The following is a 24,614-nucleotide window of genomic DNA, read 5'->3' on the forward strand; positions in this document are numbered from 1 at the left end:
CGCCGCCGGCAGCCCCCTCCTCCGACCGCCGCCGCGGGGAGCGGCGCAGCGCGGTGCGGCCGCCCTCCTGCGCGCCATGCGGGCTTTGCGCGGGGCGCGGGCGGCGCTGGCGCTGCTGCTGGCGGCGGCGCTGGCCCCGGGGCCGGCCCGGCCTCACCCGCAGTGCCTGGACTTCAAGCCGCCGTTCCGGCCGCCGCGGGGCCTGGCCTTCTGCCGCCGCTACACCGACTTCGGCTGCTGCGACCCGCGGCGGGACCGCGCCCTGCTCCAGCGCTTCTACCGCCTCAGCGCCCGCCTGGACGCGGACGCCTACGCCGCCTGCGCCGGGCACCTGCAGGACCTGCTCTGCCAGGTGAGGCGGCGCCGGCCGCCGCGCCCCGCGGCCCGGGTGCCGCAGGGGTGCCGGGGGTTCTGCCGGGCGGGGGGTCCCGCTGCACAGGGGACTTCGGCCGCATAAGGGGCTTCGGCCACACAGGAGGCATCAGCCGCACGGGTGGCTTCGGCCACGCAGGGGGCTTCGGCTGCACAGGGGTCTTTGGCTGGACAGGGGGCTTCCACTGCACAGGGGACTTCAGCCATGCAGGGGGCATCAGCTGCGCAGGGGGCTGCAGCCGCGCAGGAGGCTTCGGCTGCACAGAGGGGTTCAGCCAGACAGGGGTCTTTGGCCACACAGGGAACATCAGCTGCACAGGGGACGTCCTCCACACAGAAGGCATCAGCCGCACAGGGGGCTTCAGCCATGCAGGGGGCTCCTGCTACACAGGTGGCTTCCACTGCACACGGAGCTTTCACTGCGCAGGGGGCATCAGCCGCGCAGGGGGCATCAGCCGCACAGGGGGATTCAGCCCCTGCACAGTGCTGTGGCCACGCAGGGTGCTCTGGCCCAGGCATGGGTGCTTCAGCCCCGTCACGGTGCTTTGGCCCAGGTGTGGGTGCATCCAGCCATGCAGGGCTGCATCAAGCCTGGGTATGGATGCTCCAGCCCAGGCGTGGGTGCATTGGTCCTTGGGGGGGGGCAGTGGTCCAGGCACTGGTACTTGGGACCTCACAGGGGTGCATGAGCCATGGCATGGGCACATCAGCCCAGGAGTGACTGCATCCACCCCTGCAGGGCTGCGTCAGCGCAGGGGCTTTGGACAACCCAGGTGGGTGTGAGCCATGGCGTTAGTGCCCGGCCCAAACAGGGGTATGTGGACCCCCCCACAGATGCATCAGCCACAGTGTTAGTGCCTGGGCCCAGGCAGGGGTGCATTGGCCCACGTATGGGTGCATCAGGGATTAGTGCCGCAGCCTAGACGTGTGCTCCCAGGCACTGTGAGGAGCGACTCTCCACCACACGTTTTCCCAGCGAGTTTTCTGCCTCTGGCAGGTGTTTGAAAGAGGAATCGGCATGTTGCCCTGCTTTAATTTATGAGCAACAGTGCTCCGAGATAGGTGTGTGGGCAGTTAAAATTGCAGACTCCCCTCACCCTGCCAGGGTTGGATCCTTGGACCTGGTGAAGACACCCAGGAGGGGACCTGCCTGCACCAGACATGCCCCTTGTTACACCCAACTCATGGGATCAGGTGTTTTTTTTGTACTGGGTTACAGCATCCTGAGATGCTTTTAGCATGTGCCAGGTGCTCACAGTCCTGATGACGGGTGCAGAGCAATACCTGAGGATGTGGCTGGGAAACCTCTGTGGTGGCCATCCTGCACGGGGGGAAATTTCCACTCGAGGTGGATGCTCTGTGGCCAGATACGGTAACAGGATTGATCACAGTCTGCGCGGAGCCAAGCGTCTGACCCTGTCATCAGCGGTGGCCTCGTATGTACGAAAATGCCCCTGAGACAGAGCAGTGTCAGCTCTGTGCTGTGCGAGTGTAAATCTTAAATTAATTCCGACAGCGGAGTCTCGTCTGCTGCGCTCAGGGGGGATCAAAGTGGCTCTGCAGAAATCCTGCTCTTAGCGTTTTGCAGGGTACCTCTTGTGTTCCTGAAAGCGTGAAAAGAAAGACAACCCTTTTCCACAACACCTTCTAGAGGTTTGACTTTTATTTCATCTTGCATTGTACTGAGAGCAAAGAAAACAAAAAACCCTTTGAATATATTCCCGAACCAAGCGGTGTCCAAAAGTCCAGTTGCAGATGGGAAACCAGTTAGCAGTGCCTGCTAAGCACTCCTTCTGCCTCTGGAAGCGATAAGTGAGTCTCCTGTGCCCATCAGAAACCCGACCATCGAAAATTTGTTGAGAAGCAGCAAAATATTTCAATGTGGGGGAAAAAATGATTCACTGAGATGTTCTGATGAGCTCAGTGCAGCACCAGCCCAGACGCGGCTACAAACTGCCGCCTCTGGCCACACAGGCACGCAATGGAAGTTCAGGCATTCCAAGCACTCCGGAACGCTCTGCTTCCATTCATTCATTATAGATACAATTTATATCCTAGACCTGAATTAATAAGTGGATTTTGGTGACTTATTTAGCACGCTCATGTCTCTTTCTGCTCACAATTCGCGATTTCTCTCAAAATGTGATCAAATTATTTTGCTAAGTGCCTCGGCTTGTACTTGTGGTGAGGATTCCTACCTTCTCTTAATTTGTGATTTTCTACGGAGTGCTGCATCTGTTCCTTGCAGAAGGGCAAGTGGAGGAGCAGAAACACCCTTCCCTTGGTGTTGCCCATCATCCCCCAAACCCAAAATAGTGTTTCCCCCCTGCCAAGAAGCAGGCTGAAAGGATGCCTTTAGCCATGGAGGAGAAGAGGGCTATGGTGGGACATCCCCCTGGCTGCCCTACAGCCTCAACACCTTTAGGGGGTATTTTGATGGGGGCAGCGGGTCTCAGGGACGTGCGTGGACGTGGATTATTGTGGGGTGGGATGCAGGACACCAAACCACGGGAGAGCAGAGGCCTCATTCTGCTTCCCGGAGAACAGCTTGCTTAAAGGCTTGAGATCCAGATGGAGTGGGACGGGGAATGTCAGGGATTACATGCAAGTTAGACGCTTTCCTGGGGAGTCCCGTTGCTTCCTCCCGGCTGGTAGCAGCAGTAAATAAGCCATTGTTTGATGTGGGTGTTCTTCCAGGCTCGGACTGTTGCAATTCCTCAGATAAATTAACTGCCTCTGAACTCCTGGAACAGATAGGATGGATTTGGCTAACTTGTCTTAATGTTACTTGTTTTGTTTTCTGATGAGTTGTTTTCGTGGTGCGAGCTTGTTCCAGCCCTACTGAAGTTACTGATCATCTGCCCAGTAGTTTCCTTGGACTTTGGACCACATCATAGTTGAAAATGAATGAACAGACCGTGTCATTTGGAAATGAGAATTTAGCTCTATTAGCAATGCTGGGCTGCGTGCGAGCGTAGTTTCCTGGTGTTTTGAGTTAGTGAATGTGACAAGACAATGCAGAGGGTGAAGGACCACAACATTTTATTCAGAAGCAGCGAAATGCAGGATCGGGTGTCAGGCTCCATCTCTTGTGGAATAAAAGTTGGAAGGTATTCCAAATGTGTCTGGAAAATACTCTAGACACGTGCTTGGGTACTGTCTGGTGATAGATCTCTGTACATCACCGCCAGCGTAATGCCACTGTAAGTAGCCGTATGCCACCAGGACCGTGGTGAGGAGCGGAGAAGCCACCCACAACTGCTGCTCAACCACACCTGAGGCGGGGGTGAACAGCCCACAGCAGCAAAGGGATGCGGAAACCGTTCCTCTGAGCTATTTTTAGTTCTGATGCTGAAGCCAGGAAACTGCTTTGTAGTGCCCAAGATCCCTGCCTGCTTTGAAGGAGGCTTTGAGAGAACCAGGCTCAACCCGGGTGCTCAAGCACGGGGTCTTCCTCTCTCTGAACGTCAAACCTCCGCGGGCAGCAGCAGACGGAGCTCCTGTCCAGCCCTGCCTTCACGTGCCCTTTCCGCCTCCTTTCAGTTTGTATTCTGAGGCCAAATTTTCAGTTGTAACAACTCCATCGGCAAATGCTCGGGCTCTTTCTTTCCCTGGCAGACCTCGCGTGACCGAGCCAAGTGCCACTGCCCAACCTGGCCCCGAGATTTTGGTGCGCCGTGTCGCACGCCATCTCCTTTTTACCACATTAATCGCTGCTCGTTTGAAGGCATAATAACCTTCATTTTGCAATGAATAGTTTGACATTCCAGGAGGAAAGCTTATTGTACGCTAACGATCTGTTATATGGCCTCTCAGTTTATTATGGTATGTAATGGCAAATAAAATAAAAATTAAATATTGTGTGTACTTCTCAGCCAATTTAAATACTTGAGTATCTTGGATGTTATATCTTCTCAGCTATTGAATAGTGCTGTAATCTGCATTAAGAAATAGCTCCCTATAGATCCTATATAGATTTATATAGACATATAAATCCTATATAGATTTAGAAACAGCTCCCTGTATTTTTTTCTTTTTTAACCAAGCTGGTTTTCCTTGGAAGAAATGCCACCTAGGAATTAAAAAAAAAATGCAGAATTTATTCAAGAAGGACAGTTTCTCTTCCTACCTTTCTTGGCTTCGTTATTTATCTGCCCTGTGAAAATAACCGAGCCTCAACTGAGTCATGTTATGTTATTTGGAGAGCACTTTTGAGATGCTTGTCGGGAAGATGCATCACAGCTGGAAAATAGTGTGTGTTCATTACAAGGAAAGTCCTTGCAGAGCAGAACTGAGTCACTTCGGTCAGTTTGTTGTTTATAGGCAGATTTACTGAATTGCAGCGGCTTTTTACATAAGGAAAATGTGCCTGTCGGAGTTCTTGTAGTGGAGAATACAATGAACTACATGAACTCGATTCAGCCCTTAGGTAGATTTCCAGGGCTGCACCTTCCATAAAGTAGGGCTGTGCTGCAGCCGCTGCCTGGATTTTGGCCAGTTGGTGCTCACTCTCTGAAATCCTGTAGTCTGAGGGTCCTCTGCAAGACTTGGTGACCAGTGTCATGACCGTGAGGTTCATTTCACCCCTTCTAATCAGGTACATAAAGTGTCTGTAGGCAAATACCCACCAGCAAAGGCAGCTGGACCCGAGCAATGCTGGTGTATGCAGTGGTAGCATCCCAGGGCTGGGTGCACTGCGCCGTACGAAGGATGGGTGTCCTTCTCCTCTCCTGCACTTTCTCATCCCGCTCCTTCCAACCTATAAATCACATCTGTGTTTGAGGCGCATGTCTGGATTGTCAGATGACAAGGTATCGAAGTCACAGGCTTTCACCCCGCCAACCTTTCCTCTTTTCTCCTCAGCCTGGAAATGCAAGGCCTGGATCTTCTTAGCTAACTCCTCAGTTTCACTGCCACGCTATGGTGAATCTGCTCATTATTTCATAGTTAAAGTCAGAGCATCCAAGATAGAAAAGTCTCTTTTCCCCCAGTACAATCTGCTAGAGCGATGTAGCAAGATATATGTCATCACTGGTTTTCTTGTGTTGCCGCCGTGGTTGGAATAAATGAGTAACAGGATGAGGAAGCCAGCTTTCACCAGGAATACTGAAGATAATTTCTGTGAATGCTGAGATAAACCCCATTTCTCAGATCTTTTCCTCTGTTAATGTATCTTCAGAATAAACCACAACATATGTTGTAATTAAGGTGAAATTTCTCCAATTAGTATTGCTGCTCAGCTGTTTCAAATCTGCTCCAAGAAATGGCTTGAGGCTTTTTCTCTCTCTCCCTCTAGGAATGTTCCCCATATGCAGCTCACTTGTACGACGCCGAGGATCCCTCCACCCCCGTGCGGACAATACCGGGACTTTGCCAAGACTATTGCTTGCAAGTGTGGCAAAAATGCCGCTCCATTTTTCGCTATCTCTCTGCAGACCAAGAGTTGATTGCACTGGAGAATAACATGGCAAAATTCTGCCACTACCTGTCCTTGGAGGACACAGACTACTGTTTTCCACATCTGCTGGCTAACCAGAACCTTAACCAGAACCTGGGGCTGGTGACCGCCGACGCAGAGGGCTGTCTCCAGCTCTGCCTCGTGGAGGTCGCCAACGGGCTGCGCAATCCCGTTGCGATGGTGCACGCCAACGATGGTACCCACAGGTTCTTCATTGCGGAGCAGGTTGGCCTGGTGTGGACCTACCTCCCCGATCGATCCAGGCTCGAAAAGCCATTTCTGAACATCAGCGAAGCCGTGCTTACCTCACCTTGGGAAGGAGACGAGAGAGGTTTTCTAGGTATTGTCTTCCATCCTAAATTCAAATTTACTGGTAAAGTGTATGTCTACTATTCAGTTGAAGTTCGTTATGAAGAGAGAATCCGAATCAGTGAGTTCAGAATTTCTCCTGCTGACATGAATGCTTTGGACCATGGTTCTGAAAGGTATTGTACATACGTTTCTCTGGCAAATGTATTTAAGATCTCCAAGGGCAGCTTGTGCATTTTTAAAGGCTATTAATGAATGAGGCTTATTATGTTTAATATTGTTCTCGCATTCCAGCGTGGTGGCAAGTTTGTCCAAGTCCATGTCTAGCATATTGAGATAGGGAATATGCCTGTCCTCTGTGGATGAACTGCAAGGATGAATCTTCTGACATTTCTCAGTTCTGGTATGTCAGAAGATTTAACTGAACATTGATTAAACATTATTTACAGTTAGTATGTTGGGGTTTTGTTTTTTGGTTGCGCTTTTTTTTTTTTTTTGGTATTGTAATGATTACCCTTTAAAATAGACGTCTGCAAAGCAGGAGTGAAATTCATTGCAAACCCAAAGGTTTCCAAAATCAGTGTAAAAAAACTCAGAGATACCAAGCCAGAGATGGATTTGGCCCCACATTTCTTTATATGAATGACAGCTCAACCCTGTGATATTACACATTTAATATGAAATTAAATAAACCACTGTGCTGTTACTGAGTGCATTTGGATTGAAAATTTCATATTGTTTTAGTCTCATCCTGCAGTTGATCCACATTACTATGGACAGATGACAAGAGGTTTGTTTGTGGCATCAGTCTATAGATTTATAACCTGTTGCAGAACGACGTAATAGAACCACTGTTATAAGAGACACTTGAATATAATTAATGTTAAGATTTTTGCTTTGTTTACATGGGTTATATTAGGGGCTTTCCAAATACTCAGCAGGGGACGATTCTAGCTCAGAAATGCACGTAGCCTAATGGAAGAAAGGGGATGCTGGTTTATAAAGCAATTAGAGCAATTCAGTGTAATGAGCACTGTCGGTACAGGTACAGGGAACTGAAACGTGGTCCTCAGGAGAGCCAGACCGGAGCTTAACCCTGCAGATGTCGGGGCCCATGAGCTGTCTTGTTTAAAAAGCCTCAGGCTCTATGTTTGTAACATTTTCTGTGCTCATTCAGCTGATGGTTAGTGCGGCGAAAGCTTAAGAAAACAAAATTGTGGTCCTGTCGTGCTTGTGTAGGCACGGGTCCCGCTGACTTCATCCGGAGTTGCTGCCCAAGGGGCAGCTCAGGCCGGCACGGGCTCTGCATTGCCTTAGCAGGAGGCTGTCTGTCTGTCTGTCCGTCCGTCTGCAGATTTTTGCTCAGTGTGTTTTTGTTTTCTTCCATCTTCTTTGTGAGGTTGAGGAGGGTGGAGTCTTAGGGTCACCTTATCCCAGAGGTGACGGAATAATCACGTAGTTGTGTTCCTTCCCACAATTTACAATCTGATTGCAAACTATCAGTACTTTCCAAAGGGAAAAAAACTCGCTAAAAAATGAGGTGGTGTAAGTGATTGCTATCATTTGGGTTTTGCAGCTATTAAGAGCCGCTGTCAGCATGAAATCTGGACTTTGTTTCAAGCTGGAGCGAAATAAACTTCAATTATTATACCTGGGAACATCCACTGCATGTATTTGTGGCTTTACCTTTCTATAAAGTTATACTTTTATATATTTCACCCTTTTCTTACTATGAAAGGGATGCCAGGTGCGTAAAATAAACAGATAAAAGTAAGAGTTAGGTTTTAAAATTAAGGTAAAGGTTGTTGGTACTGCTTTGAATAACTGTTGTAAAAATGCAAATTTGTTGGTGGGGCTGCTTTTAACCCCTCTTAAAGCTCATAAAGTCCTGTGTATGTAATTGTCATTTAAGGCTTCTTCTCTCTTTAAGAATTTAACTATTAGTTAATGTTTGAAAAGTTTTGCATTCGCCTCGAACGCGCCTGGCAGGATTGTGCCGAGTGCGGTACAGATGCACAGATGGACTGGAGTCCTTTCTCTTGCAGTTTACAGTAAGATTTAAGCCGAGATGCCTTTTCTTAAAAAAAAAATAAAACCAATAATAATAAAAAAAGAAGTTTAACAAGGAGGAAGAAAGAATCAGAGGAAAAGTATAATTAATTAAAAGTATATTCTGTCATGTGATTTCCCAGATTTTCCTTATTACACAATGTGGTGTTTCTGTAATCTGGGAAATATGTTGGAATTATTTAAGGTTAGAAAATCAGCTGTGCCTAAGGAAAATTCAGTAACGTGGACTTGCATCAGATCTGATCTGTAGCCGTTTCCATGTGTTAAAGGCAACTTTGGAGTGTTGTTGCTCTGCCCTTTGCGTAGGGCTTGTGCAGTGGGTAACGCCTCCCTTTTTTTGCTCAGGATAATCCTGGAAATAGAAGAACCCGCTTCCAACCATAACGGAGGGCAGCTGCTCTTTGGAGATGATGGCTATCTCTATATATTTACTGGAGACGGAGGCATGGCTGGGGATCCTTTCGGGACCTTTGGTAACGCCCAGAACAAGTGAGAGCCCCTAAAACCTTGTGTGCGCCGGGTGTCCCTCTCCTGTCGCCCTTGGGTTGAGAAGAGAAACCGGGGGAGGTAAATCGGGATGGATTTTCTCTCTCAGGTTTACTTTTTCCCTAACACCCGCACTGATGCCTGTGCACACACGTGGGTATATATATATAGACCTCCCGTGTAACTCCAGTTTTCTGAGGGGAGGTTATCAAGGTGTGTCTTTCTTCCCTGTGAGCAGCGATGGCTCCCTGAGCCTTCCAGCTGTCCGCTCGGAGCACGGTGTTCTGCAAGTAGAAGGCAGGGTTCCATGACGTGGGAAGAGCGGACCCATCCCTATGGGAGCTCCAAGCCACCAGCTTGCATCCGCAGGGCAGCTAGTGGTGGGAAGTCAGTGCCACCTGAAGGCTGTTTGGTGGCCTGGGACACATGAAATGGTCTTGAAATGGTTGGTTTTTTCAGAGATATTGGAAGACTTGTCTTTTCCAAACCAGAAAGAATTAAACCCTTGGCTTTCCAAAATCATAGAATGTGTTGGGTTGGAAGGGACCTTTAAAGGTCATCTAGTCCAACCCCCCTGCAGTAAGCAGGGACACCTTTAACTAGATCAGGTTGCTCAGAGCCTCATCAAGCCTGGCCTTGAATGTCTCCAGGGATGGGGCCTCCACCACCTCTCTGGGCAACCTTTCTGATGTTTAACCAAGGTCTAGTTTTATTTCTTTTTTTTCCCCTTCTGTCCTTTCTTCTCCCAATACAGATCAACCCTGCTGGGCAAAGTGCTGCGGATCGATGTGAACAACAACGACCGGGGCCCTCTGTACCGAATCCCTCCCGACAACCCCTTTCTCAATGACCCCAAGGCTCGCCCCGAAGTCTATGCCTACGGAGTGAGGAATATGTGGCGCTGCTCTTTCGACAGGGGAGAGCCTCAAACCAAGGAAGGGAAAGGGCGTCTCTTCTGCGGGGACGTGGGGCAGAATAAATATGAAGAAATCGACATAGTCGAGAAAGGGAAAAATTATGGCTGGAGGGCAAGGGAAGGATTCAGCTGCTACGATAAAAAGCTTTGCGCCAATTCGTCAATGGGTAAATAGATGTTCTCTCTAAATTACCTGCCTGTGCAGTTTTCTGTGCCATCATTTTTAATTCCTGCCTTCAGAGCCTGGCTGCTTGGTGGAAAACACACATTTCTGAGATGTAAATCTAGGCAGTCTCAGTCTAGAAGGGAGCTGACTTGGGGATAAATATTGAAAGTCCAAATGTTGCCATTTTTGAATTAGGTAAATGAAACACGCTAGCTGGTGTTTTTCTAGGCAATCTGTATTGTTAGTCAAATTGCTTGGTGATTCTGGGATTTAGGGGGACAGTTTCATCTTTTCCACGTAAAATAAGATTTCCTGCAGTAGCGAGAAAGATATGGAGCCATTGTATTTTTCTCCATAACTCACAAGTAGCGTCCTTATTTAAAAAAGAGAAGGAAACATATTGTGTAAGCTGGCCAACCTATGTGCAGACTGCCTGCTTTCCAGGTAGATGAATGTGCAGTGTATTTTTCTTTCTTTTAGTTATGCCAAAATCAAAACCCTTCGTATTTTTATTTTTTTTAAACTTTTCAAACCTGGATTGAGAGTATTTGCTGGCTGGCTAAATTACAGTGTGTTGCGTTGCGAGCTCTTAGGCGGACCACATCTTGTTCCAGAGCATCTCCCCAGAGATCCAGGGGGGCAGTGGGCTGGCACTGATTTGCACTAGCTGAAATTCTGATCTTTTTTCTCTTCTATGTGCTATGTGTTGTTGTTTAACTTCCTTCCTTTTATTAACTTAGCTTAGCTTCCTTCCTTTTATTAACTTAGCTACAAGCACAGTGGTAGCGATTAAGTGTTTTTTATAAACTTTGGAGAGCAGGCAGCAGTTTTTTCGCACCCCCTTTGCTGAAGCAGTTGTCAGAGAGCCCGTTTAGCGCTCTCCCGTACGACAGCACCTGCGTGAGCATTCCTGGCAAGCGCTTTGCTGAGGTCTCCGGGGATTCAGAACAATTTCTGATGCCTTTGGAGACCCTTTGGTTAGAACAGTGAAATGTCACAGCCCCTTTTTCAATGGTAAGTGCAGCTGGTGTAGAAAACAGCTGCTTTAGATGAAATGCCCTCGGTGCGAGTTCCTCGCTGGCGGAGCTGCTGGCTTTGCTGCTTGAGGGATCTGCTACACAGGCAGGGAGAAAGGCTGTGAGGAAGAGGAAGGGGTGGATACCAGGAGGAGATACCTCTAACCCAAGAGCTGCAAAAGAAAGGGGAGGAAGCCTCCAATAGAGACCCTCAAAATAAGGGCATTTCCCTCTGTTTTGGTTCTGTCTTGTGTTTTAACTTGCATTTTACAATGAATGTGCCAGAACTACGTCTTGCCTGTGCCGTCCCATAAATATTTGATGGCCCATTCAGGTTAAGCTCCCCTGTCTCAGAGAAACAGAGAAGCTATCTGGGCTGACATCTGACATAGCTTTTCATCGGTGCCTGCAGTCTGGAGTTAATCCGTCTCTTTTTTTTCTTCCGCTTTCACCACCGAAACAAAGCGTCGGGCCAACATCTCCTGCGTGGATGCAGTGACTCTTAGGAGTAACCTGCAAATCCGTAGCAAAACCAGCCAGGCTGTGTAGGAATGGGCCAGAAGCGGCACTCGCAGAGCTGGGGTGAGGTGAAGGGCTCCCTGAAAACGTGAAAAACCAAACTAAATATGACTCCGTTGGCACTTCATTCAATTAGAAGATGCTCAGGCAAACCTGACTGTACGGTGTTAGTCTCAGAACTATCTAGATAAGCAGCTCTTCCACGGCAAGTGTTAAAAAAAAAGGCAAGTCACAGATCTTTTCTCCCCTACAGATGATGTGCTTCCAATTTACGCGTATCCACACAAAATGGGGAAGTCTGTTACGGGAGGCTACGTCTATCGGGGCTGCGAGTCTCCAAACTTGAATGGCCTGTACATATTTGGTGATTTTATGAGTGGGTAAGTGAACAGTTACCTGGACCCCCAGTAGGACCCAGTGCTATGGTGCCCGCCGGTGAGTGCTCCTGCAGTCTGGCAGCTGAGGGGGGGCTGCTGGTTGCAAACACTGCCCAAAGCCTGATTGCTCCTTACAGGGGGCTCACGTGGCACCTTCTGCATAACCTTTATCCCATGGTGCTGTGCAGGAATGCAGGATCTTTGCCTTCCAGCAGCCCTCCGTGTTGCTAATTCACATCATGCCGATAAAAATAAAGGGGCAATGATACGATGTTGATTTAAAGCCCTGGAAGTGGTGTAAAAAAGCATGTGAATGCATCCTAAAAAAAAATAAAATTGCTCTGATGCAATGTTTCCAGAAAGAAAGAAAAAACATAATACTGTCCAGCAGTGAGTCTGCTGCAAACCTGTGACGAGGCAGGCGTGAGACTGCCTTATTTTCCCCAAGGTCCCCCTCAGTCTGACATCCCTTAAACCCTCCCACAGAATTTTTTCTCATGCTTGTGTTGCCCTGAAAGACAAGGTGTTGCAGCGGTGTATAATATATCTGTTTTAATATTAACAGTCTTTCATTTCTTGGAGGAGCTACGGTTCCTATAGTAGCTAATGCAGGTAGGAAGCACTAAACATCCTTTCAAGTGTCTCGATTAATGTTAATAAATCATCTTCTTGGTTGCGTAGTGCAAGTGTTCTTTTGCCTTGCAGACGCTTGATGTCTTTGAAGGAGGATCGCGCTACCGGAGAATGGCAATACAGTGAAATCTGCATGGGATCGGGACAAACGTGCATGTTCCCTGGGCTTATCAATAACTATTATCAATACATCATCTCCTTTGCTGAAGATGAAGCAGGTAATCTTTCAACTTTGCAATGGCGTTGAATGGCATGCTTGCGGTTTCTCTTTGGAGTAAAAGACCCGGGAACAGGTCAGAGAGGGCTCCTGGGAGGCAGCGGGTGGGGGGAGGCAGAGCACCAGTCTGGCAGTGGGTGAGATTCCCAGCATCTCCCACGTATCAAACCAAAATTACAAGCCTGATTTTGAGGCCAGCGTGCCACGCAGTGCCTGCAGGCGGGAATAGGGTAGGCAGTTCCCTGCGGGACCGAGCCTGGGAGTGCCATGGGTGCTGCTGCCCACGCTTCTGCACTCCGGAGGGATGGGGGACAGCGGGGGGGGACACACAGTGAAGCACAGCTTAGAAGAGAAACCTCCTCCTTCACCGTGCCATGGCATGGGGAATGCAGGCCCTGAGGCGCTGAGAAGCCCATACCCAAGTGAGAGCAAGTCTGTGTTCTTGGCTAGTCAAGAAGGGTGTTGACGTTATTAATGGATACAGGAAAACAGATGTAGTGAACAGTAATTATGAACCGACTCAGCCTGGCCTGGAATATGTGTACCTCTTGGGGTGAAGCAGAATGAAAGCCCTACGCTATGTCTCGAGTGAGGCATTGGCAAGAGGCTGCTTAAGTCCATGTTTTCTTAGTGCCAGCTGGGATTTTGCCTTGCATAAGGATGCAGTCTCCGTGGAGCTTTGCCTGGCTGTGTTTTTAAGACTGGAGACATTTTGCTTTCTAGGAGGGAACTGCTGCGATTTGAAAAGGAGGAAATAGAGACTCCCAGGGTGAAAGCTGGTGGTCGCTTCCTTTGTTCATACAAGGGTATGGGTTAATTGCAGAGCCTGCAGCCCCTGGATGGGGATGGGGATGGGGAGAGGGTGGCCCATGCGATGTTTAATCCCATTGCCGAGCAGCCTCGTGTGTGACTCGGCAACGCAGGAGTTTGTGTTTGTGTCCTGGCTCGTGGTCACAAGCAGCCGCTTCCAGAATGCCCCAGTTTTTAAATGTCCGCTTTTCCTGCAGATTAGGTCGGCTGTGGATGTCGCGTGTGTGCATTGCGTATCACATACATGCAAATTTTATCACGTAAATGCAAATCATCCAAATCGAGTATTAGCTTGAAAGTTTGACTTGGGAATTTTATCTGTTTTTGCAGTTAAAATCCATTTTCTTTAATGGTTAACATCCATGGAAGGTAGAGCTGTTTCGCAGTGCTGCGGTGAGAAGGATATCTTACCCTAAAATCAGAATAGCGTAGTTTAAATCGGCTTTATGCCCAGGCAGAGGGCTGCTTAGTGCAGTACCAAGCTGTTTTCATCGCAGCCCTTGCTCATGGCCCTGGCGAGCACCATCTCCCTGGTCCTGTGGCTCTGGGCAGGGTCTGTGCAAAGCTGAGGGGGGTGAAACGTCGCTGCCCTTCTGCCCCGTGCCTTTCACAGACACTGTGCACAGTATAATAGAGCTGGGTGGAAATTGCCTTGTGTTTGTTTTATTATAACGGAAAGAAATCCGTTGATAGCAGTTTGGTGAGTTTTCTTTATCTGCAGCGCACACTCTTCTCTTGCACCTTTTTGCTGTGCTGGGAATCTCATTTTTTACAAGTTTATCACACGGTTTATTTTAAGAAGCTTTCCTTCACGGAAAGAAAAGTTTTTTGGGGTTGTTGCTCTGATGAATGTTAATCAGGCTGGTGCGGTGAGTGTGTTTATGTGGCGGGGACACCGACATTTTTGGCTCATGGCACAGCTGTTACAAAGCCATCAGCCCCCTTCCATGGCAGCTGAGGTACGGGGGACACCCCAGGCACAGTGGGGCGCCCGTGTGACACAGCCTGTGTGCTTCCCCGCCAGCAGGCATTCACAGTTCTGCCTGCTGATTTCTGGGAAAGAGGGGTGGGATGTGAAGCACCCATGACCACACAGCAGTGCCAGCTGTTTCCCATCCCTGGTTTGGACCAAGGCTGAATCTGGCCTGTGGTTAATGGAGCCCGCCAGAAAAAAGGAATAAAAAAGGCCAGGGGTGGCTGGTTTCTGCCCTGGGAGCATCCAGAGGAGCTCGGGCTGTGGCAGCACAGGGGAGCAGGGAGGAGGAGGGAGGCTCAGCAGCCACTGACTGCCCACATCTTCCTTTGCTCCCTCTGACCTCTCCCCTTCCTCCCCCCCTTCCTATAGGATGCCCAAAGGAATCTGCCCTACTCACTAAGCAAGTCTCCGTGGCCTTTTTCTTTCTTTCTTTTTTTTTGAAATATTGCAAATTTATTTTTTCTCTCCAACACTTTCCATTGCACCGCTCAAGCACTTGAGCTGGCAAAAGAGAAAGGAGAGCGCTGGAGGGACTGCTTATCCCAGCCTCCCCTGCACAACAGAGAGAGAGGGATGGAAATGCAGTTAAGAGAAAATACGTCAAGTAAACGGTGATGGAAAATGTTTGGCTGAAGGTCGAGCCCTACCCATGTGACCTGACCGAGCTGTGACAAACCAGATGCCTTTCTCATGAGGCACATCTCGCTTTGTGAGTGGGCTAGAGAAAGCAACAGCAAAATCGTGTTCTGTAATTCACCCCAAAGGAGTGCTTCATCCAAAAGAGCAGAAGACAGTGTGAAGAGAATTCCCTTTCATTTTGTTTTGACAAAGGGAATTCAGGGTTTGACTGTTCTGTGTCAGTGAAGTTAAAGGACACAGGTCACACTGAGATGGCAGCTGAAGTTTGGGCAGCTGAACATGCAGTGGAAGTTTGTCAAAATAATATTTCCTGACAATATGTTAAAGCTCCTACTCACTAAGTGGTATTTTATGCCACTGGACTGCAGTTGAACTCTCACTACAAACCCAAATACAAACCTGCCTTGTTTCTTCCAGTAGCTCGATCTCCAGGTCCCAGGTCTCCTGTTGCCCTCAGACCTGTGACACAGAGTTACTGCCCTTGTACTGTACAGAACAGAAGCGCCTTGGAGAATTTTCATGGCTGTGTTTGTTTTTTTTTTTCCCTAGGGGAACTTTACTTCATGTCTACCGGCGTACCAAGCGCCACGGCTCCCCATGGAGTGGTGTACAAAGTGGTGGACACCTCTAGGTATGAGATGTTCTTGTGGCAAAGCCTAAGTGTGGTGCAGTGTGTCCACGTGTTGATGTGATGAATGATGCTGACTGACAAACTAGCTCTTCTCCCATGCTGAGCCCTTCTGTGGAGCTTCATCAAGGAATGGCTGGAGCAACCCGCTGTGGGTCTGCTTTGATCCCACAGTCATCAGAGTCTACGCTGCCTGGTGACCAACAGCTTGTTTGTTATGGTGCCTGTTGGTGTTACGTGGCTTGGGAGGTTTCATAGAATCATAGAATGGTTCGGGTTGGAAGGGACCTTAAAGATCATCTCATTCCAACCCCCTGCCATGGGCAGGGACACCTCCCACTAGACCAGGATGCTCAAAGCCTCCTCCAGCCTGGCCTTGAACACCTCCAGGAATGGGACATCCACAGCTTCCCTGGGCAACCTGTTCCAGTGTCTCACCACCCTCAGAGTACAGAATTTCTTCCTAATATCTAATCTAAATCTCTCCCTTTTCAATTCGAAACCGTTACCCCTTGTCCTATCGTTACACTCCCTGATAAAGAGTCCCTCCCCATCTCTCCTTTAGGCCCCCTTCAGGTACTGGAAGGAGCTATAAGGTCTCCCTGGAGCCTTCTCTTCTCCAGGCTGAACAAGTTTCAGGTTTGTTCCCGAAAGCTTAAGGAGTATTTTATGGGTGGCTTGTCTTTCTTAGGCAAAGTTTCTTTAGATTCCTGCCCAGGAGGAGGCAGTTTTTCTCAAGGTGTTTATCCCCAGCTCCTCTCCATCCCTTGTAGCTGGCTGCATCTGCTGTGCCCAGGCAGCTGTAGCTGAAGCTGACCCAGCGTAACCTGCCCTTTCTTGGGCAAAGCAGAAATGAATGGCAAAAAGTACATTGTTTTTTAGTGTTTTAAAGAGGAAAATGGCTTGGACAAGGAACTAAAACCATTGTTACACCTTCTGGATCCCACGTGCACGTATCTTCAGACTGGGTGAGGCAGGGAATAGCTGTGTTTTATGGGAAGACTTATAGCTGTTTTTTCCATCTTCCTGTTTTTTAAGCATTACTATTATTGGATAAACACCAAAATACTTTCAGCCAGACATGCAGAGTGAGACTTTCATAGCTTTTATTTTTTTTCTTTAAATGGATTAAATATACAGCTTTAGCTAGCTGAGCATTTTAAACCAAACTACTTCTTAGTTTTGTGTTGGAACCAGACCCCAAAGTTAAACAGCCCCCAGAGCTGCCGCGTGTTTTCCTCCGACTCTCCTCTGTCAGGACCATTTTCCATTATCTAACACAGAGGAAGAGTTCCTGTAAACTGTGTATTAAGAGGCGGGTATTACGCAACCTTTGCAAAAATAAAGCAAGCAGAAGTCAAAAGAAAGTCTTAAGTTTAAGTTTAAAAAGAAGTTCCTTTAGTGTGTTGAGTACAGCAATATGAATAAGAAAGAACTCATAGGAAAATTCATAAAAGTAGGGAAGGTCCCGGTGGCAATAGTTGAGAGGGGAGCTTTTTGCCTTCCACAGAAATGCAAATGCAAACAGTCCTAATTACAAAGGAGTAATATACCCTCCAAATGCAAACATCAGGCATTTTTGAACCAGTTTGAAAAACCTCTGAAGGCGGCTGCAGGTTCACGAGCCAGCCAGCATAGGAAAAAGTGATGACGAACTGGATATAACTTCTCAGAAGTGAGATATACTTCCATGGCAAACAAATTCGTGGCAAAATAATGCATCATACTAAGAGGAAGCCTCTGTAGGAGACACTTAGAGCTCTTTTTGAAAATAATGCATTTTTGGTACTACTTTTGTAGTGGTTAGTCTTTTGTTTGGGCTTTATGTACAAATAATAGTGTGTTATTTTGCTCCTCTGAAGACAGCCTGAAAACTTGCGTACACATGACCTTTATTTCAGGTGTTTGACATACACTGTCTAGTTTTGTGATTTTTGTTTTCAGTTTGATTAATCTCTTTCTGTAATGCTTGAACCTGCCAATGTTTTATTTCCTTAATGGATTCAGCAATGGCAAGTGAAGACAGAGCCAGAGGGCTCCACTGCCATGTGAATATTTGGACTTTGATCAATGGAGATATGTGATTGTTTAATTATGTTTTCTACTATGTTTTCTACTGTAAGATATTTCTTGAATCATTTAAACAGTCATTTTTTTCCCAACGAGCATTACATTCATTGAAGGACAATGCGAAGTGAAGGCTGACGATGCCAGGGGAAAGGAATTAATTGTGCACTGTGTGTCCCCCTTTTTTCGCAGGCGAGCACCACCAGGAAAATGCCGAGTTGAGCCGTCGCCAGTGAAAGTAAAAAGCAAACGCATCCAGTTTGTGCCAAAGGAGAGTAAGTGTCACTGCTGCCTTTTATTATTGGTGCATGTTATCTGGCAGTAGATATAAACTCCAGGCTCGCACTATCTCTCTCTGCGTGGAGACCACCCAGAACTTCACTCTTCAGAGTATCCTCAAAAGTAATTCTTACCATCTGTTTTGGATCTGAAGAGTTGGTTCAAGTAAGGCAGAAGGTATTTCCCCTCTCCTGGCAGTGTGAAATCTTCTCTGTAGTTTCTGCCCCTGTACATTGCCCCTTTTCCATGCTATATCCTACCCGTTTCATTACCATCAACTTGGTTTCCCTGTAACTGTTCCTGGACTGAGAGCCTGTGCTCAATGGTGCTTTTCAGTGGTAAGTGATTTTTTGCAGTGCCTTCAGGTAGTGAGGAGCGCTTCAGGAGCTGAAGGATGTGATGGCTAAAGGGTTGGGAAATAGCTCATTGAGCAAGGTGAGGGCTGAGTCATTCTTAGTTGTTAAGTGAGAGAATATGGGATGAGAAAGCACTCCCGAAAGAATCCGCCATTCAGGTGAACTTTTGGCTTATCCAAACCCTCCAGGGCTTTTTGATTGCTTCATACTGAATGAAGTATTGTACTGATAAAGCTCGAGTAGTCAGTGATGATGCTGAATCTGCAGCAAGCCAACTACTATTTATGTTAAATGCAACCCCCTAAATATGCTATTAGGATCTCAAAATCAGACTAGGCAGCATCACCTTTCTTTTCCCCTGTGCATTTTGTTTACACGTGTAAGTACCTAAACAGTACTCTAACAACTTTGTCATGAATACTACAGTAGGATCTCTCACGTCAGAACACTTTTATTTAAATTCTGCCGAGTCATTGACAGTTCCTACAGCTTTGACTTCAGGGAGGAACGAGGGCACTCAGCACCTTGCAAGACTGAGTCTTTAAGGTGGAACAAGGCCTAAGGCTAATTATTACCTGTTGGCATGCCTGAGCACTCAGCACATCTTCAGAAACATTCTCCTTTGCAAGCTGTGCACGCATTTACCGAATATTATTAACTTGTTTTGTGTTCAGCCAGCTTTGTCTCTGTTTCTGGGTATGCATTATTCTCTATGCAAATCCAAATTTCAGATTTTTAAACTACACATGCACCTAAATCTTTTGGGTTTGTTTGCAAGGTAGTTTGCATCATAAAATAAAACTTAGAAACAGTGGGACAGATTCTGCTAAGTGTCTCAAGAACTAAATTCATGTGTAGGTGAAAACCAGGCATGAAGATTTTGATTCAGAAGCTTGCAAACAGGATGTGTAGCTTAGTAATATATAATGACAACTTGATTCGGGGAGGTGAAAAGCACTCCCAAGTGACCATTAACTTTCACGCAGTCCTACATAGCATTATATGAGTTCCAGCATTTTTAAGTGCTTTGCCAGATCAGGCTCCAGCAACTGAGGTGCGCCCAGGTAAGGCTTTCACATTTCTGTCTTGCCTTTGGAACCTCAGCTTCCAAAGAAGGGAGGTATTTTCACACAACAAATACATTTCCTCTCCAAAGTGCGTTATTTGGAAAAACTGGACCTCTGCATGGGTTTGTCTTTGGGGAGCAATAGAAATTAAGCAGAAATAAAACAGTCATGTTTTTTGTCGTCTCTGTACTACAAAGCGAATGATGAATGAGAATGGATAAATCTAGGATATAATTCAAACAGTTGTGATGTCTTTGCAAATGTATGTGACACCATCCCAGCTCAGTAGATTATTATTCTAAATTGCTTCCTTCTGACAAGCTGAAACTTATTTTTAAGCTAAAAATAGAGCACATGTGAATAAGCAAGTCCAGTAGTGCCTGGAAACTGTGACAGCAAAGAATTTTCAGCTCTTCAGAGTTCAAGGCTCTTTTATTTTTTTTCATAAGGAAGCAAAAAACCCAACCCCAAATCCTGTTTTATGTGTTGTCCTGGCAACTCCGTTCCTTTTGCACATTCCAGTTGCCAGAGAGAATTGATTTTGAATGTTCCTGATTTCAGCTCCTCTGAATAAAGCATCTGGCCCAGTGGGGAGGCCGGCGCTCAGCGCTCTCCATCTGGTAACGATCCAATCATTAGTAATGAAGAGAAGAGCAGAAATAGTGCCTGTCTTTAAAATGCTTTCAGCAGGGGAGAAGGGTATGGTGGGGAACTCCTCTTCTCTCCGTGAAACTCCAGTGTCCACCCTTTAACGGCCAGGCTGAGGTTTTGGCAATCAACTTGGCAAAAGTTGGAGTTTCCTTCTAGGGAGAGGCTTACTCGTTGGCATTATGCCCTGCAGTCCTCTCTGCTAACTAAAAGCGGCCTCATTTTTCGCTGAGGAAATATTGGCTCACCGAGAGCGTTGTCGCTTCTCAACAGGATCAAGTAAGCAAATTCCAAGAAATGAGTTAAATAAGTCAAAAATCATCACTGGTTTCATATAGTTGTCTTTAAGTTGTGTCCGTAGAGTGACAGACGCATGCTTTTTCTGGGTTTTTTCCCCCAACAGAGCTTATTGTGAAAACACCAACACCGCGTCCCCGGCTGAAGGCCACGACTGAGGTCCCGCAGGGAGGCAGGCGAGACCCTGACACCTCCCGTGCGCCGGCTGTGGATTGGGTGGACCAAGCCCCGCCACCACCGGGGAACCGAAGCAGGATGCACACCACGGCGGCACCGAGCGGCAGGGCCCACAAGCCCAGGAAGGGAGGAGAGAGGAGAGGACAGCGCAGGAAGAAGAAACCCCCCAGCACGGCCCCGCCGCTGCGAAACGGCGCCGTACGGCTGATGGATAAGCGGGGCCGTGGCCGGAGCTGGGGCCGGGTAGAGATTTACATTGACGGTGAGTGGGGCACGGTGTGCGACGATGGCTGGAGCTCGCCTGCCGCCGCCGTGGTGTGCCGCCAGCTGGGCTTCCCCTACGTGGTGCGGGCCAGCAAGAAGGCAGAATTTGGGGAAGGGACCTCCCTTCGCATTCTCCTGGACGATGTCCAGTGCTCCGGGCAGGAGAAGACGCTGCTGGAGTGTGACCACGCCGACGTCGGCACGCACAACTGCTCCCACGAGGAGGATGCCGGCGTGGTGTGCAGCCGGGAGGAGGTGGCAGACTGGTGACAGAGTGGCTGAGGGACTCGGAGCATGTCACCTTCTTGCCCAACCCTCTAAACCAGCGCCAGTATTGAGGAGAGTGAGCTCTGCTTTGAGGATGCTGCGTCTGTTCGAAGGGATCTTTCTGTTTTCTTCATGTTCCTCCCCATCCATCTGCACTGGAGGCAAAGAAAAAGTAAAATGAAGCAGTGATGCAAGTATGTTGTGGGCAGAAACTGGGTTTGTATGGGTTTTTTTTTATAAGAAGAAAACCCCAAACATCAGCAACTGTAGATTAGAAGAAAGGATGCATCCTGTTGCCTTTCATCTTTTGAAATACAACGTTCCTCAGCCATGCTTCACAACGTTTTGACAAAAAATAAATTCCCAAATGACCATGTTTCACTCTTCCTCATGGAAGTGTTTGTGTTGTATGGCTTGCTTTACCACCTGCAGTGATGGTTTCTAACTATGGACAAATCTGTGCCTTTCTTTGCTGAATGCAAAAGCAGAATTTCTGGTTAACTTTCCACGCACTAGTTTAAAGGAAAATTATTCTTCTGTAATGCTTTGTATTGGTATAAGCCTATAGGTTCTCAAAGATAGCTGTGTCTAAGGAACAGTCAGGTAAATTAGAAAAAGTTGGAGCGTACCGCCTGGGGAATACTTCTGCAGTTTGCACTAATCTAAGCGAAAAGAAAATTTGGCCTCTTTTACATGAACGGGATCATTATTCGGTTTAACCCGGAAGATACTTTGTACAAGTTTCTCCGCTTTCCCAAACATCGTGAAGCCGTATGTTTCTGCACTCCGTTTTCACAGGTGTGAATGACTAGACAAGAGGTAATGTACCAGGGCAATAATCTTGTAATATTTACCCCTTTTTAAAGGATATTAAAAAACCCCACAGAATTCATTTTGTCTGAAATGTGTTTTTCACCTGAGTGCTGATTGGAGACACGTGTTCTCCTTTGTGGTCTCTGCCTTTGATTGTATTTTGCCCAGTTATTTTTTGGAATCAGCGTAGGTTTTATCTTGCTGCTCACATAAGAACATAAGAAAGACAAAATGAAACAAATGTAAAATGACTAGTGGATCCAGAAAAGTTCACAAGCAAAACCTTGTACCTAAAGCTCTTACTGTGGATATTTAATTCCCCAATTTCAAGTTGACAGTGTCCTCTTAAGCCTAAAGCATTGATGTATAGAGTAAATGAATCTGTTTTAAATATTTTTTCTGAACTTTCTGATGTACCCATTAAATACTTTTTGATGTTAAAGAATACCATGACTATACACAAACAGATGATCAGAAAAACAGCACTGTTTTCCTAGTCCTTATTAAGTATAAAGGGAAGAACAGACATTTAAAGTGCCTTTTGCAAAACACTACTCTTATTTCATTGGAAAACCTACAAATGCCATCAGGATCCAGGGTGTCATTAGGCTTTTCCCATTGCAGTGAAGGTGCAAATGCATTTGTTTAAAGAGCAGAAATTCACTTCAGGCACATAAAAACAGTCAGGGAACAAGAGAGTCCTTTGTAAATTCTTGTGTTAAAAGAGTTGGCAACTGTGGAGCTGATGGGACCAGAGGGCTGGAAGAAAAGGGAAAGCAGAGATATAATCTATCTTCTTCCAAATTCCTCTTCCGCTTCTTTTGGCTCTTTAGCCAAACTGCAGCTAGCTCTAGCTGTGAGATTGCAAGGAGAATCTTGGTCATAGTTATGCTTGAAAACTTCTGGGTAGGAAAAAGGCCTGTATAACCAAAGTTACTTTAAAGGAACGGAGATGATTCAAGGATGTCTGCCGTACAGCTAGACAGGAATTTCACCATCATTTTCCAGGAACTTAAGTATTCTTTTTCTAATTTCACTCTTGGTTACCCTACGCTGCTTGAGCCCATTTGAACCTCCTGAGCATAAGCCAAGGCCACCTACATCTTGCATATTGCTGGTGGTGACTGCCACCAGCCCCCAGCTGGCAGGCACTCGGTGGCAGGCGGTCTCTGGTGACAGCTAAAGGCATATGGAACCTAGCCCACAGGAGCAGCCATCAGTAAGGGCGAGCTGTGCCATGGCTCGGCTGACGGCAAACACGGAGCCGTACACCCCTGGTGTTTGCTGCCAGCATTACAGCGGTGCCACCGCCTTCACAGGGGGAATATTTATCAGCAGAGGAAGAGACAAGACTTGCAAATAAGTTTTTTTTCCCCCTTTATTCTTTCTCCCAGCCTACACTGAGTGGGAAAAGCGTGCCTGCTCAAAACTCGTGGATAGGTATGCGTGTCTGTGCCTGCCAGCTCAGTACGCTCTTATGATGCTAGGAAGACATTTCTGACCATCGTGGTCCCTTCCAAGCTTAAGACATATCTGTACTAAATCCTGGTATTTGTCAGTCCAGTTCCCTGGTGTTTAAATAACAAGGCTGTACTATTCAAAGCACAGAAGTACACCTACATTTAAATACCTGATACATCATTTGCTGTTTAATAGGATTCTTATTGATAGCATTTTTCTTAATTCAAAAATGCATTTATAGAGCAGGATGTCACACAAATTGAGCTTTAGATAAACCGATAAGCCCTGCTACTACATTTGAACGTGCCAGTGTATCACCTGGATGCTGATTCAGGATAAAGGTCTTAAAATAGCCTGGAATAATGCTGGTTACCCCAGTGCAGCTGCTCTTCTCCCTGTGTTATGTGGCTGTCCCAGACTTTTGTCTAGTAGCAACATGGTTTATTGCCTTCTCTCCTGATTCACCTCTGTGACTGAGGCTGCAACATCTGCATTTTTCCTTATACATTTTTTCTTTCCTTACGTTAGCACAGGTGTATCACATGGAGGACCCAGCATATCTCTAAGGGAAGTGCAGACCTAGCCTTGCTACCTCTTTTTCTCTGCCTCCAAGGCAAAGTAGCTCTGTGTGGAGCTCGGGGTTTTTTTCACTTACATTGTTGGTACCCAGTAGCCAGCCCGAGCACCGCCATGTTGTGCTGCAGTTTGTGGTATAGACATTATCTTCAGGCCAAAATCATTTGATCTTACCATGTTCTTTCCAAGGCATCCAATAAAGTCTCCCACAAATATGTGGGAAAAAAACTTCAGCACTTGCTGCCAAAGCAATGGAGAGACAGTGAAATAGTTTAGGTGTCGCAGCGGGGATGCTTGCTCAAATGCTGGCAAAACCCTTCTGGGTGCGGAGCCCTGGAAGGAACACCGCCATGAGGACATCCCTCACGTGGGTGGAGCTTGGGCTCTACCCAGATTCTCTGTGTCAGGTTGCAGGGTATGAATAGCACAAGGCACATATATCACATTACTAAGCACAGCAGCCTATAATTAAATAACACCGGAGCCATGACTCAAGTATAGAAAGCTCGGCAGTGGCACTGTGTGCGAGATGAGCCTGGGGGCCCAACTTCACATGCTGCTATGGTGTTTCTCCTGCCTTCATCTCCCCTACCAGCCTCTGCCCAACCTCTCATCTATGTGTTGGGCCTCAGCATGGCCCAAGGAGCTGCTTGTGCAGCGCTGCCCCACATCCCAAACCCAGCAAAACACCTCCAGGAACGCACCGAGCAGAGCCTGCCTCTTCTTTAACCTGTTAGCGTTGATGTGGTT

At 47.3% G+C, this 24,614-nt stretch overlaps 1 protein-coding gene and 1 long non-coding RNA gene across 2 annotated transcripts in view; one reads left to right on the forward strand and one right to left on the reverse strand.

Moving 5' to 3' along the window:
• On the forward strand, positions 1-21,906 carry HHIPL1 (HHIP like 1). Its single transcript, XM_063332867.1, has 9 exons — positions 1-352; positions 5,669-6,315; positions 8,555-8,698; positions 9,450-9,778; positions 11,566-11,692; positions 12,395-12,540; positions 15,514-15,595; positions 17,852-17,934; positions 20,413-21,906. Exons 1-9 carry the CDS (start codon positions 77-79, stop codon positions 21,015-21,017), a joined length of 2,439 nt encoding a protein of 812 aa, XP_063188937.1. The 5' UTR covers positions 1-76; the 3' UTR covers positions 21,018-21,906.
• Positions 21,039-24,614, reverse strand: part of LOC134514714 (uncharacterized) — a 9,727-nt gene continuing 6,151 nt past the window's right edge. The window contains exon 5 of the long non-coding RNA XR_010070780.1: positions 21,039-21,169. This is a non-coding gene — a long non-coding RNA (uncharacterized LOC134514714). The remainder of the gene's footprint in view (positions 21,170-24,614) is intronic.

This window comes from Chroicocephalus ridibundus, chromosome 4, assembly GCF_963924245.1.
Source record: "Chroicocephalus ridibundus chromosome 4, bChrRid1.1, whole genome shotgun sequence".
Lineage (NCBI taxonomy): Eukaryota > Metazoa > Chordata > Aves > Charadriiformes > Laridae > Chroicocephalus > Chroicocephalus ridibundus.